Source organism: Chelonia mydas, chromosome 8 (genome assembly GCF_015237465.2).
Source record: "Chelonia mydas isolate rCheMyd1 chromosome 8, rCheMyd1.pri.v2, whole genome shotgun sequence".
NCBI lineage: Eukaryota > Metazoa > Chordata > Testudines > Cheloniidae > Chelonia > Chelonia mydas.
In genome coordinates this window covers 86,342,161-86,356,840 of record NC_057854.1, presented here as the reverse complement: position 1 = coordinate 86,356,840, position 14,680 = coordinate 86,342,161, and the positions used below count along the sequence as shown (strand labels likewise).

General features: G+C 42.6%; 1 protein-coding gene across 2 annotated transcripts in view; it reads right to left on the bottom strand.

The window, feature by feature from the left end:
* WLS (Wnt ligand secretion mediator) overlaps positions 1-14,187 on the bottom strand; it is a 65,040-nt gene extending 50,853 nt beyond the window's left edge. For both annotated transcript variants that reach the window (XM_027825870.3, XM_007063429.4), the window contains exon 1: positions 13,882-14,187. In XM_027825870.3, the coding sequence (XP_027681671.1) occupies positions 13,882-13,987 (106 nt within the window). In that variant the 5' untranslated portion in view covers positions 13,988-14,187. The remainder of the gene's footprint in view (positions 1-13,881) is intronic.
* Between the last annotated feature and the right edge of the window lie 493 nt (positions 14,188-14,680).

Below are 14,680 nucleotides of genomic sequence, written 5' to 3'. Positions count from 1 at the left end.
ATATTTGGCTAAAAGGATGCAAATCCCTGTGTGGCTTGTAAACCAAATCTGGGCCCAAGTTAACATAAGCCAGTTGCAAACCAATTTAAGTGTGTCACAGAAGGGTTCTCCTCCATGGGAAATTCCCAAACAATTCAATTTCAAAACAGAAAGTAGAAATTTCTAAGTTGCCCACAGAAGGGAAATTCTAGGAGAACAAAAACAAACACTTAATGTTCTATTTAAAAAATTTCAAAACTAAACTTCTACCTCGCTGGCTGATGTGGAGATAGGAGCTCTGGGGCACGGTTTCCAGACTGCTGGGATTCTAGTAGTCCAGGGAGCCAGCTGACTCATGAGCTGAAGAGCCTGGCAGCCCTGAGAGTCCCAGCTCCATGACAGCCTGGTGAGCCTGCAGTTTTCCACTGGAAATTCATCAAAATTGACATATTTGCATGGAACACTTCAATTTAGATGAATCTGCATTTTCCAATGAAAAAGAGACCAACTGGAAAACATCTGATCAGCTGTAGCCGGGGCACAAAGCCATCACCACTTTCAAACTTTGATTGAAATGAAGTAAGGTGTTAACAAAAATGACTGATGAATCGTAGAGAAGATGAAGCTTCAGCAAAAAGCTTCCTCACCTCCAACTCTCCAATTAAGAATTGAGGGAACAATGTACCTCCAAGAACCTCAGCCAGTTCTCCAAGGAAAGGCTATATTTAACACTCACTTTATTTGTAAAAAGTTAAAAAACAAGCAGAAAATTAGGACACCCCAAAAAACATGCCTTTCAGGGCTTTATACATCATAAAGTAAAATAAGGCACAAACCACATTTTCTGAAAATTATTTGAGAGTAAAATTTAAATGGCCCTTTCATTATCTTTGTTCCACTTTAAAAACAATTTGTTATGCCTCCCTTTGAACTTGAAAAGTCTCCTCCTTGAAATCCTTACGACTACAAAGTCTCCACAAAGCAGATCAGTATTAGGGCTTGCCTACATCTACCGGAGAATCAACGCTGTGGCAATAGATGCATTGACAGTCAATTTAGTGGGTCTAATGAAGACCTGCTAAAATCAACCGCCAATCGCTCTCCCATTGACTCCTGAACTCCACCTGATCAAGAAGAGTAAGAGAGTCTCCCGTCGACATTGCATAGTATGGACCCTGTAGTAAATAGATCTAAGTTATGTTGATTTGAGTTATGCCATTCATGTAACCCAAATTGTGTAGCTTAGATCGATTTTTCCCTTTAGTGTAGACAAGGCCTCAGAGTCCTCAATTCAGCTCTGGAGGTCCTGGGTTCAAATCCTGGTGTTAGCTAAGGGGGCTAGTCTACACTGGCAATGCTAAAACGCTGTGGCAGCAGCACGTTAACATGGCTTGTGTGTTTGCAGCGCAGTGGGAGAGCTCTCCTAGCACTCAAAAAACAAAAAAACACTCACACCGCATAGCTACCGGCATAGCTACCAGCGCTGGTGCATGGTTTACACTGGTGCTTTACAGTGCTGAAACTTGCTGTGCTCAGGGGGGGTGTTTTTTCACACCCCTGAGCAAGAAAGTTGCAGCACTGTAAATTGCCAGTGTAGACAAGCCCTAAGATGGTGGCTGTCACAATAACTTCTCTGCTGTAGCAAGTGCAGAGAATTAACTACCGATAAATAAATCAAACAATCTTCCCCACTGACATTCACCAAGCACCCTGTTTCTTCTCCAGCAAGAAGCAGACAGCCACACACTCCCTGAATACCCACCTGTCCCATGAAGTGCTCCAAGAGACCGCACTCCCACCCTGTTTGTCCAGTGCTCTGCTATATTCAGGGCTCTGTTTAGTTTAAGGATGTCAAGTTCTTTTGGACAAAAAGATGAATTGCATTTTGCAGTACTAGGTACATCTATAGCAGTACATAGATTAACTGTAGTTTAGAGGAGAGGTAATCTAAGGGGCCCTTGTTTTGAAACATTTCTTATACAGGGGGGTTCAGCCCAAAATTTAAAATGGTCACATCTATCCCATTCTACTCGGAACAATATTTGTGAGATGTATATTCTGTACTTTCTTTTCTGAAGCACCTACAGCATTTCAAATTAACTACTAACCCTTGATCTCACCATATAAACAAGCCCTTTAGAAAAATCTCAATTGCATTGTGTCTACATTGATTAAAGCTTGAAGCCTCGTGACCTCATGTGGCATTAACTTCTCCCATGCACCAAGAGCATTCTGCTTTTCTACTCAATTACCCCCTTCTGTGCAGAGCCACCACTACCCAGTGAGCATGCACAATGGACTTCTGCTTCATTACACTAACCAGCAGCAGGATTGGAATAAACAAGCTAATTTATCAGGTCCAAGCTAGCTTTCACTATTCTGAAAAAAAAGTTTGTTGGTGGTGGATTTTTAAGTTATTCACAGCAATATCAACCTGAGGTAAAAAATCATAACCTCGGATAGCCAAGGCGTTGCTACTGGCATAAACATGTATATTATATTGATCAGACTCCTGGGGTGATTTTTCAGTACAGGTACAATTTCCCAAGACTAAGTGAAAATCCCCTTCCAATCACCAATAGCAGCACTTCTTTGGACAGAAGTTATTGTATAAGAGATCCCCATTCCCTGTATATATAAGGTATTTATTTTTGCATTATGGTAGGGCCTAGAGGCTCCTCTCCTCCTCCCCCCACAACAGATCTTGGGGCTCCTTTGTGCTGGGGACAGTTTCTTTTTTTTTTAAATAAATATCATCCCTATTCTGAAGGGATTACAGTCTAAAAGAAAATAAAGGGTGGGGTGGCAAGGGAAAGGAAAGAGGCCCTGAGGAGCTGTCTTGCCCAAGACTGCATAGCAAGTCAGTGGTACATCAAGTAACAGAGCCCAGATGCCCTGACTCCTAGAGCAGTGCCAAATCCATTGGACAACAGTGCCTCTAACGGTAATTAGAAGAGTACATTTTTGCCACTTTTCACTCCTATCCGATGAAGTGAGCTGTAGCTCACGAAAGCTTATGCTCAAATAAACTGGTTAGTGTCTAAGGTGCCACAAGTACTCCTTTTCTTTTTGCGAATACAGACTAACATGGCTGTTACTCTGAAACCTGTCAAAGTTAAGTGAATAGATTCATTCCACTCTAGCTCAAAGATCAGAATTGTTAATTAAGTTCGATCCGTTTTCATGCTTTAACCATCTAACACGGGTGCAACTATATGGCCCCAGAAGTTAAGGCTATGCAGAAAAAGGCACACTCCTGTGCTGGAGACGTGAGTGTCATAGCCAGGTTTTGATAGCAACTCCATGCAGCAACAGTAACTCTGTAATTTCAACTGTAACTTGTTTTCCATAATGACAGGTTTCAGAGTAGCAGCCGAGTTAGTCTGTAACCTGGAACCCCCACCAGGGGTATTCTGCTACCCAAGATCCATAAGCCTGGAAATCCTGGACGCCCCATCATCTCAGGCACCCTGACAGCAGGATTATCTGGCTATGTAGACTCCCTCCTCAGGCCCTACACTACCAGCTATCTTTGAGACACCACTGACTTCCTGAGGAAGCTACAATCCATCGGTGATCTTCCTGAAAACACCATCCTGGCCACTATGGATGTAGAAGCCCTCTACACCAACATTCCACACAAAGATGGACTACAAGCCATCAGGAACAGTATCCCCAATAACGTCACGGCAAACCTGGTGGCTGAACTTTGTCCTCACCCATAACTATTTCACATTTGGGGACAATATATACCTTCAAATCAGCGGCACTGCCATGGGTACTTGCATGGCCCCACAGTATGCCAACATTTTTATGGCTGACTTAGAACAATGCTTTCTCAGGTCTAGTCCCCTAATGCCCCTACTCTACTTGCCCTACATTGATGACATCATCTGGACCCATGGAAAAGAAGCCCTTGAGGAATTCCACCATGATTTCAACAAATTTCCATCCCACCATCAGCCTCAGCCTGGACCAGTCCACACAAAAGAAATCCACTTCCTGGACACTACGGTGCTAATAAGCGATGGCCACATAACCACCACCCTATACCGGAAACCTACTGACCGCTATGCCTACCTACATGCCTCCAGCTTTCATCCAGACTACACCACACGATCCATTGTCTACAGCCAAGCTCTACGATACAACTGCATTTGCTCCAACCCCTCAGACAGAGACAAACACCTACAAGATCTCTATCAAGCGTTCTTACAACTACAATACCCACCTGCTGAAGTGAAGAAACAGATGGACAGAGCCAGAAGAGTACCCAGAAGTCACCTACTACAGGACAGGCCCAACAAAGAAAATAACAGAACACCACTAGCCATCACTTTCAGCCCCCAACTAAAACCTCTCCAACACATTATCAAGGATCTACAACCTACCCTGAAGGACGACCCATCACTCTCACAAATCTTGGAGACAGGCCAGTCCTTGCCTACAGACAGCCCAACCTGAAGCAAATACTCACCAGCAACCACATAACGGAACCGCTGACCCAGCAACCTATCCTTGCAACAAAGCCCGTTGCCAACTGTGTCCACATATCTATTCAGGGGACACCATCATAGGGCCTAATCACATCAGCCACACTATCAGAGGCTCGTTCACCTGCACATCTACCAATGTGATAGATGCCATCATGTGCCAGCAACGCCCCTCTGCCATGTACATTGGTCAAATTGGACAGTCTCTACTTAGAAAACTAAATGGCAAATCAGACGTCAAGAATTACAACATTCAAAAACCAGTTGAGAACACTTCAATCTCTTTGGTACTCGACTACAAACCTAAAAGTGGCAATTCTTCAACAACAAAAACTTCAAAAACAGACTTCAAGGAGAGAGTGCTGAATTGGAATTAATTTGCAAACTGGATACAATTAACTTAGGCTTGAATAAAGAGTGGGAGTGGATGGGTCATTACACAAAGTAAAACTATTTCCCCATGTTTATTCCCCCTCCACTGTTCCTCAGACGTTCTTGTCAACTGCTGGAAATGGCCCACCTTGATTATCACTACAAAAGGTTCCCCCACCCTTGGCTCTCCTGCTGGTAATAGCTCACCTTAAGTGATCACTCTCGTTACAGTGTGTATGGTAACAGCCATTGTTTCATGTTCTCTATGTATATAAATCTCCCCACTGTATTTTCTACTAAATGCATCCGATGAAGTGAGCTGTAGCTCACGAATGCTTATGCTCAAATAAATTTGTTAGTCTAAGGTGCTACAAGTCTTTCTTTTCTTTTTGTTTTCCATTGTAAACCTGAGTTGGGGCTTTCTGCTAGATATTTCATCTCTTGCCCGTACCCAAGAGACATTTGACAAGATAGATCCGTGCCCTAATGACTCTACTAGTTGATCATCAATATAGTAAGATACATCAGTCTCCCAGCATGGACCATCTAACTGCAACACAAGATCTGCTTACAAGATTCTCTCTCAGAACCATCACCACCTATGATAGGTTCATCATTAAGACACTGTCCATTGGATGTAGAGAACGCACTTATTGTTGGCTTTATACATTATATGACCGATTGGTACGGTTCAGTTCCAAACAGGACCAGATATGCACTGTCCCAAGAAAAGTAACAAGAATATATCATTCAAAAATTTGTAAAAAGTGATTGGGGGTGTGTGTGGGGGGGGAAATAGATTAGGGGCATACACTCCTGTAACTGGTGTGGAAGGGAGTCCATGTAAACAGGAAAGAAAGAAAAGAAGCAAAAAAAAAAAAAAAAAAAAAAAAGAGTGGCGTGAGCAGAGGGAAAACAGCTCCACACCATCATTGCCCTGGAACATTGCCACATGGGGACTAGATGCAGTTATGCAAGAACTCAGATGTACAACTGCGGCCGTAGATGGTAAGAGGGAGAAGTTGTCTAGGCAATCAGCAATTCTGCCCAGCAAGTTCTCCTTCAGAGAAGTAAATGTTTAGAGGTTTTTTGGGGTATCCTAAGTTACTGCTCACAGATCAGTAATAGCAACTACTCCCAACGTGTTTGCAAACCAAACAAAGGATATAGACCAGTGGCATAGGAGCCTTTTGTACGGTTTCTGACAGAAGGCATTTCAGAGGGCCTTTCACAGCAAATACAGAAGGGCCAAGATCTTTGGGAAAGGATATTGCTGCCAGTCCCAAATCCCAGAGTAAGCAATATGGTAGAGTGGTAGCACAAGAAGAGCCTGGGTGTACTTACACCTGGTGGCGCACTGAAGAGGGAGCAGGCATGTACCTCACTGCTCCATTTCCATGGTTTCACAAGGTACTGAATTCTTACTGTGCGCCTCTCATATAAACTAAATTAACAAAACCAAAATATGAAACTTTTCACATCTGTGGAAACAGGGTTTAGCTTTTAAAGCACCTGGAAAAGAATCACCTGTGCTGGAAGCATTTCATGAATTGGAATGTGGATTCACAATGAAATTTAAGCAGTGTGTGTTCAGACACTGCATTTAAGTACACAGATTGTCGTCATTTTACAGACAACAACAAGCAATTTGAGTTCTATAGGTGCACAAACATGCACCCAAGATATTTTATTAACTTAAAAATACTAGAATTAAATTTTCCAATTACAAAGCAAGTTGAATCTTCATCCAAGCTCTCATTTGTCAGTTTTCAGGTCAAATCAAACAAGTGTTTCCTGCTAGACTCAGTCAAGCTAGTAAATCCCTGAAAATGGAGATCTGTAACTGCAGTGGTGACCCACCTAACATTTCCTTGCCGCTTCTCTCCCCCAATACATGGATACTGACATTAATTATGCACTTTTGAAATCAACAGCTTAGATTCTCCCAGACATGTGGTTGGCTGTATGAGTATTTTACACATGCCTGAACTAGTGCTAAGGAAACACTGGAATGCATGCGTGCACGCCTTTCCCTCTTCAGAGGCATTCCTGAGTTAACAGGAGAGACTTGTAATTTAACTGCAAGAGGACAAATGCTATTTGCCAGGGAAAGACTTCCTGTTTAGTCTGAGAAAGGGGAGAGAGAGAGAGAGAGAGAGAGAGAGAATGAACACGAGAACACCACTTGCTAAATCTTCAGATAAAATTTAGAAATAAAGTTTGTTATACTTAAAACCAGACGCAATTAAGAGGGAAAACCATGCAGTTGTTTTACTTTACATAAACTATGAAGCACAGAATTTCTGTCACCCAGACCTTTCAGGTTAATTGTATCTTGAAAGATATGTAGTTACAAGAGGATCTAAAATATTATCTTCTGGAGTTTACTGCCTGCTCCTCGAACCTCTAAGGACAGAAGTTTGTGTCTGGGAATTGTCAACTTCTGGCACGTTTGCCCATTCAGCTACAGTAACAGCTCTTAAAAGAAGAATTGAGTAGACCTACACTAAATAGACGTGACCTTTCATTTCTGTTTTTTCCATCAGCTCCCAGAATCCCTGCCAAGATTTCAGGCTGAAGGAATCTTTCAATACACAAGAGAGTATCAGTATTCGTGTCCACAGTACGGCAGGGACCTGTTCAGCACAACTTGTCCATAGTTTTGGAGTGTCACACAATAAAAAAAAATCAGGAATATAAAATTGTTTTGTGCTGGAATTCACAACCATTTTACTTTGGGGGTCTTCCCATGTACCCACGCAAACAAGCACGGTGTTCTCTCAGGAGCAATGTTCAGTCCTAAAAATTTAATCAAATCAGAGCAAAAGAAAACGAAACCCTAGAAAACTCAGGGGTAAGTAACAGAAGCAGATGATACTTAGATAATGAACTGGAATTGTTGATAACTGCTCAACCATTTATCTAAATGGCTCATTATCTAACTGGTTAAGACCTGCAAGTAATTGTTTTGATTGGAGCACATGGACTTTTCAGAGTTTGCTCAGCCTTGACCAAGTACAACCAAGCAGTGATGCTCGGTGTTTTAAAAATGAGTCTCTCTCCTCCCAGCAACTTTATACACTAGAATGAAAACCTCAATTTCTCTTGTATAAAAATAGTTACCTGCAAAACCAAAGGCTGTAAGGCATGCTTTCAAGCCTCAGCAATACTCCCACTCTTTGGCCTCCTTTTTAACTACAAGAAAGATGAGTTCTTAACTCAAGTTAACAAAAATCCTAGTGACAAGACAGTTTGTAGTCTTCACTTGAATTAACATTTTAATAACTATGGGGAAGCCTAGATCTTAGGACAACTTCCCAATAACTCTTGCACGTCCTATGCTCTTCATTGCAGCCATACATTGGTCTTCACATGGTCTTCTACAGGACTGGGGGAGGACGGGGGAAGAGGGGGAACAAAAACAAAAAAAAACCACTGAAGCACAGGTCAAATCATACTGACATATAGATGTGGAATTACAGCAGATGCTAAGCCACGGGAGAGCCAGGACAATGGGAGGCTATCCCTACTCCAAATATTTAAAATAGAGCAATCCAGTCTCCCTTAAGCAGGAGTACCGAGTCTAAGATTACATATCTACACAAGATTATCACAATCATGTTGTAATGCACAGGTATGGTCTAAGCCCCCCTGCATAATATGCTGCCACAGCACCAGCAGTGCAAATGGAATTCTTTAAGGACACAACTAATGTTCTATTTAAGACCATAAATAAAAACAATTTATTGTAAAATATTCACTCAGACTCCAAGAAATTTAAAAAAAAAAAAAAAAAAAAATGGAAAAAACTCATAATTTTTTCTAAGAAGTTTACTGCATATATAATTTCCCATCCACCCCAGGTGTGTGTGTGTGTGTGTGTGTGTGTGTGTGTGTGTGTGTGTGTGTGTGTGTGTGTGTGTGTAAAACTGTCAACAATTCTCCATATTGACTATGGTGAAGATTGCTTGAGATTAGCAACAGGTTATTTTTTTTTTTTTGAGACTCCTCAATCCTGAACTGGCCCTTCAGTAGAAGGCCCAGAAGTCTCAGAAGACCAATTTTAATAACTACTCAAACCCAATGGTTGTTTGAGCTGCTGGTGGAGGGGGCATATCCACACTTTGCTGGATAATACCATACCTGAAAGGGGGGGGGGGGGGGGGGGAAGAGAAAAGAAAGAGAGAAGCAAAGCTTCTGTGAAGAAAGAACATTCCCAATTAGACCAATGCTGGAGTTCAATGCTCACCGCCCTGGAAGATGCGTATGGTCAGATTTATGCTTGTGCAGAAACCGGAGCAAAAAGATGGAAGAGGAAGTTGTGGCTTATACTGACCCTGGAGCTGCCTAGAGCCAGTTTGACCCAGCTGCTAATTAGTGCAACTCAAGACTTCCATGGCTTGGTGGCAGTTATGGGGACAGATCACCCTGGCCACACCGCTCCCAAATCCTGAACACCCCCTGTGCCAACAGAGTAAGCACAGTGTCAGCAGGCAGGGCTTAGACCCGGGAGGGGGAGGTGTTCACCTTCCTCTGCAGTATGGGGCATGGATCACTTGCAGATTTAAACTAGTGTAAATGGTGGATTCTCTGTAACTTGAAGTCTTTAAACCACAATTTCAGTAACTCAGCCAGAGGTTAGGGGTCTATTACAGGAGTGGATGAGTGAGGTTCTATGGCCTGTGATGTGCAGGAGGTCGGACTAGCTGATCATGATGGCCCCTTCCGGCCTTAAAGATTATGAGGGCTTCCTGGCACCAATGAAATCAAGTTCCGACAACCCTAGTTTCTCATACTCAAATCACTGCTGCTGACCTTAGTGGCTGACTGGCTTCACAAAATGTCCCTGTTTGTTCTCATGGCCTAGCCAGTGTTGTCTGGCATATTGCACACCCACCCTTCACTTCTGCTGTGTAAACAGCTGTCTCCTGATTTACAGGACAGTCTTCTCTTCATCTCCTTCATGTCCCACAATTTAAGTTACAATTACATGTGTACAATATTTAGGAGAAAAAAGAAAAAGGAGTACTTGTGGCACCTTAGAGACTAACCAATTTATTTGAGCATAAGCTTTCATGAGCTACAGCTACAGATGCATCCGATGAAGTGAGCTGTAGCTCACGAAAGCTTATGCTCAAATAAATTGGTTAGTCTCTAAGGTGCCACAAGTACTCTTTTCTTTTTGCGAATACAGACTAACACAGCTGTTACTCTGAAACCTGTCAATATTTAGGAGAGTGAACTACACATAGATCAATGAACTATTACTACAAAGCTTACTCCTTAATTCAGTCAGACATACAATTCCATGTGAATACTGATAAAAGCCCTGCTTCCTAAACAGCATGTCTTCAGCCTTATTACATTTTAGGTATTGATACCATTTAGTGTCCAAAACTATATAGACAGCCAACACTGGCAGGATCCAGAGGTTCACAACATGCAGTTTTGTTGCAGTTGCTAAATCAGAGTAATCTGCTAACATAGAACGTCACTTAGCCATTGTTCTGAAACATGACCTAATTTCCTGATAAGTGAGAGGTGTTTTAGCTTTGTAGCTGTGCTCCAGTTGTATATGTATCTAGACCTGGATAGACTAAAAATAAATCAAGGATTTTTTTTTTTTTTTAATGCTAGACTTAATCAAAGCAGACCAAAGTCACCATTTGCATCTTCAGCTCCCATCCCTGCCTGTATTGTAGTAAAATTTCATGTAAAAGATCAAGATTCTGATGTGTGACGTTACCATTCCTGTCAAAACCATGAAGAGTTTATTGACTAATCTATGGCCGTTGTTCATCTTTTTAAGACTCAGGCCACTTTGTAAAACAAAAATCCTGCCATGGACCCACTTTTCCCCCAAACGCCACTCAGAAAATTTCCATTGTATGAACTAACTAGGTGGTTTGTGTGGATCACTGGGCCACTGTTGGGGGAGGAAGAGCTCAGATGATTTCTTGCTGAATACTGAAGTAACATTTTAGTGCAGGTGGTCCAGTGTAAACTTTGCACCATGAGCACATCCTCAACATGCCAGATCTGGAGGACCACACCCAGTTTACATATACATATTTACTTTTAAAAAAATTTGCACATACAATATTTGCTTATACTTGCAATTGTTGATAGAGTATTAGAAACTGAGTTCACCAGCAAGCTACCCAGACAATGACTAAACTGGATGGGGAGGAAAGAGAGCCCTTTAACTCTTTACATGTATCCAAAGGTTGTAAACCCCACAAAGGGAAGAAATTGTTGGGGGTGGTCCAACTTCACTTATATTTGCAGCTTCCTTGATAAAAGGATTAAAAGCTCACTAACAATAAATACCTTGGACTTTTCCCCTTCTCCCCACACAGAAGATTCACTGGTTTAACTAAAGATATTATGTGGCACTGAGGTAGTTTTAACTGGTGTAGCTTTGTTTTTAGAGCAGTCCCTGACAAATTACATCCTCAGTTATGAGGAGAAGGTCATTGTGCAATGCCCTTTAGGATTTTTGTGTGCCACCTTTGAACGCCACCACTTTGCCATCTCATTTCAGCAGGATTTCTTTTTCAACAAAGTAGCTGTGTCCACAACTTGCAAGTGGCATGGTAGATACAAAAGAGAAAACTGAACTTGTAGGATCCAAGTCATTTTGGCTCTAAATGAGCATTCTTGTGTTTTTCACACCTGTTCTACAACTAAAATGAGGAATACTGCTGTCCAGTCACCCTATTTTCAAATGAAAATTGGAAATAAGGATGTTAATGGATTCATGTATTTTTAAGACACACACACAAAAAAAGGACCATTAGGAGCATCAAAAGTCAGACCTTCTTGCATGACACAGGCCATAGAATTTCACAGAATGATTGAGGCATCTAGCCCAATAACATGCTTAAACTAGAGCAGAGCTTTTAAGAGGTATGCAAGTCTGGATCTTTAGCCCTTTCTCTGTAACGTTACCCTTTTATGATTCAAGTACACAGGACTGAAATACCCAGATCTTCCTAGATCTGCCACAGACATCCTGTGTGATTGACCTTGCCTAGATCAGTAAGGGTCTATGCCTCACTTCTACACAAGCTGTAAAAATCCTCACGGGGTGCTGCAGGTTACATTTGTAGGACACTTGCATTTGAGAATCCTCAAGGTGTTCTTGCATACCATGACACAATGGATCTGCTCTTAGGGGTGTAGCTAGATCATTGGTTCATAGGCTATAAAAGTAAATCAGAGAGAGTGGTAAAGGTCAGGTATGTTAATAGCCCTGCTTTATTCCTAAAGTAAAAGATGTACAGATTTTAATTATGGCTGGTCAAAAATCCAACAGCAAACCACTCATGAGCAAATTGTGTCTGTTAGATAATCTTAGCCAGTGCCATCACTCACATCAGATAGCTGAGTAACCGTACACAGAGATGTGGTGGACAAATACTTGTCTAGTTTGTGGGATAGTTTCCACCTAATAGAAAGGGACAAAAGAGGAAAGATTTTAGGGGATTCTATAGTTCACCTGGTTTGGGGCAAAGTCTTTCCTAGGAGATGCTGCTCCTGCTACCAGCTCCTCCATTTATCAAGACACAGAGATAATATTTGTCTGGATGCTGTAGTGGCTGTGCAAGGAACTGACACCTGAGATAGTAAAACCACCCACAAAACTGCTTTCTGGCACTACTCCAATGCACAATTCATGTCTCCAGGACTGTCCAAACTCTGGGATCTCCATCAGCAGTTCTCCCCCTCCCTCCACACCCCACCCCCCAACAAAATCACAGCTATCACAGACAGAATAAGCTAGACAATCGGCACTGAATGAGACTATGGGGGGCAGGGGAAGAGAGGGAAAGAGGATTACAAGTTATGTCAGCACTTCCATAAAGATTTTGCAGTGAACAATAAACTTGTCCCCTTCAAGGCAAAAAAACAAAACAACCAACAAGAAAAAAAAAATTCTGTGGCTCTAAAGTTTTACCCAGGAGAGTTTGCACGGGTGTGGGAAAGCTTGGTGCTGCTGAAAAAGTATGGACCAGCTGGCTACCACCAGAAAGGGAATTTTGGGAAGTGGCTAGGCTCTGGGAAGCTGCAGTCACAGGCACTTCATTAACAAAGGGAGCAAGAAAAAGATCCAGTTTATGGGACTTCTGTGGAGCCCCATCACAGCAGCCTCCCTGGTTCTAGGGATTTGAATGTGAGGAAGCACTGGCCAAGACAGCATCTCTTACCCGCAGGCTAATACACATTCGGGGAAGGGAGTGTTTCCAAGCCCAAAAGCAACAACAAAAATAGGCAAAAAAAACCACCCGCCCCAGTCTCAAGCATCTTGAAGCAGGATCAGAGGAGGCTCCCCCCTCCCCCTTTCTGAGCTAGGGGAAGGGGATGGGTGAGGAAACCCTTTAAAGCACAAAGCCCGGAGCAGAACTTATTGCTATGCCCACCCAAAAGTCTCCCACTCACTCCAGCTTTGCTGAAAGCTCACATCACCACCACCACCCCCCATTATGTTAGGAACGCCTCCCCCCAAGCCCCACACAGGCTGAAATACAACCAAAAACAGGCGATTGCTGGAGAATAAAGTAAACAGTGATCCAAATACAAAACACCGCATATTACAGACAAAAACGTTCTTTTCCTCTGCTAGAGCAGTTCTCATTGATTTTTTTTTTTTTTTTTTTTGGCTTATTGAAGGAGATTAGATTTCCTCCTGCAGGCGGGTCAGAGAGAGAGAAAAGAGTTGAAGGTAAGGGGGAAAAAAAAACAAAACAAAACTTTGTAACCCAACACTTCCATGCACGATCAGTCGCCATGCTTAAGATTTTCTCCCCCTTCCTCGTTCTTTGAGCAGACACTGAAACTAGGCCAAAAAAACTTTTCCCTGCCCCTTCTTTTCTTGTAGCCACTAGAGTGAAATGTGCACAAAGAGACCCGTGGAGCTATGTTTTCTTAACTACAATAGCAGGACTAATTAGATCATAGAAGCAAGGCAGTGATACAGTAACAAGTAGCTAAACAAGACAGAGCGAAGGAGAAAGTTTGCACCTTGAACACTTACCAATCAGACCTCCCACTAGAAAGGCGATGACTTGGAAAATCAGTAAGATCCCTCCAACAATGCACAGCTTTTTAGTGCTCATGTTTTCTATAATTGCCCCAGCCATTTTTTAAAAGATTTCCGCCCCCCCTTCTCTCTCGCTGCAAAACTTAAGGCTCTGAAAGTGCTGCAGGGATGGAAAGAAGACAGACTCAGCACAGATTGCCCAGGCACGCCCGGATCTGGCTCCCCCTCTGCTGAGAGCTGTGATTGTGGCCGGCTCTCGGCTGCATGTGGCTGCTTTAAAGGAGCAGGAAAGCGAATCACATGATACCTACCTCCTCCTCTCCACTCCCCCCCTTTTCCCTCCCTGATCCATTCAGCAGCAGCAGACATTGGTGTCAGTCTCATGCAGCAGTGGCAGCTTCTTCAGCTGCGGGAACAGCCAGAGCTGCCCAGTCAAGGGTTGCTTGTTTTGGTTTTTGAATAGCACAAACACAGAAGTTGGAGGTAGAAGGGCTAGTCCAGTCCAGGAGTGTCCCCTTGAGAGTGTTCTCTAGGGCCTTCCCCAGTGCAGTTTTAAGGGTGAGGTTTGTACTAGCCTAGTAGGGTTTTTTTCATAATGCATAACAAACACTAAGTGCTTTCAGTGCTAAGCATTATCCATTGTTTTAATAACATTATGTTCTATTTTAGCACCTTTCAAAAGGAGGATTTCAAAGCACAAATGTAGGGTAAATAAAGGATGCCCCAGTGGATAAGGACTTTAACACATCACTGAAAGGACTTAATATGCTGCTGAAACAGTCACCCTGGGGCA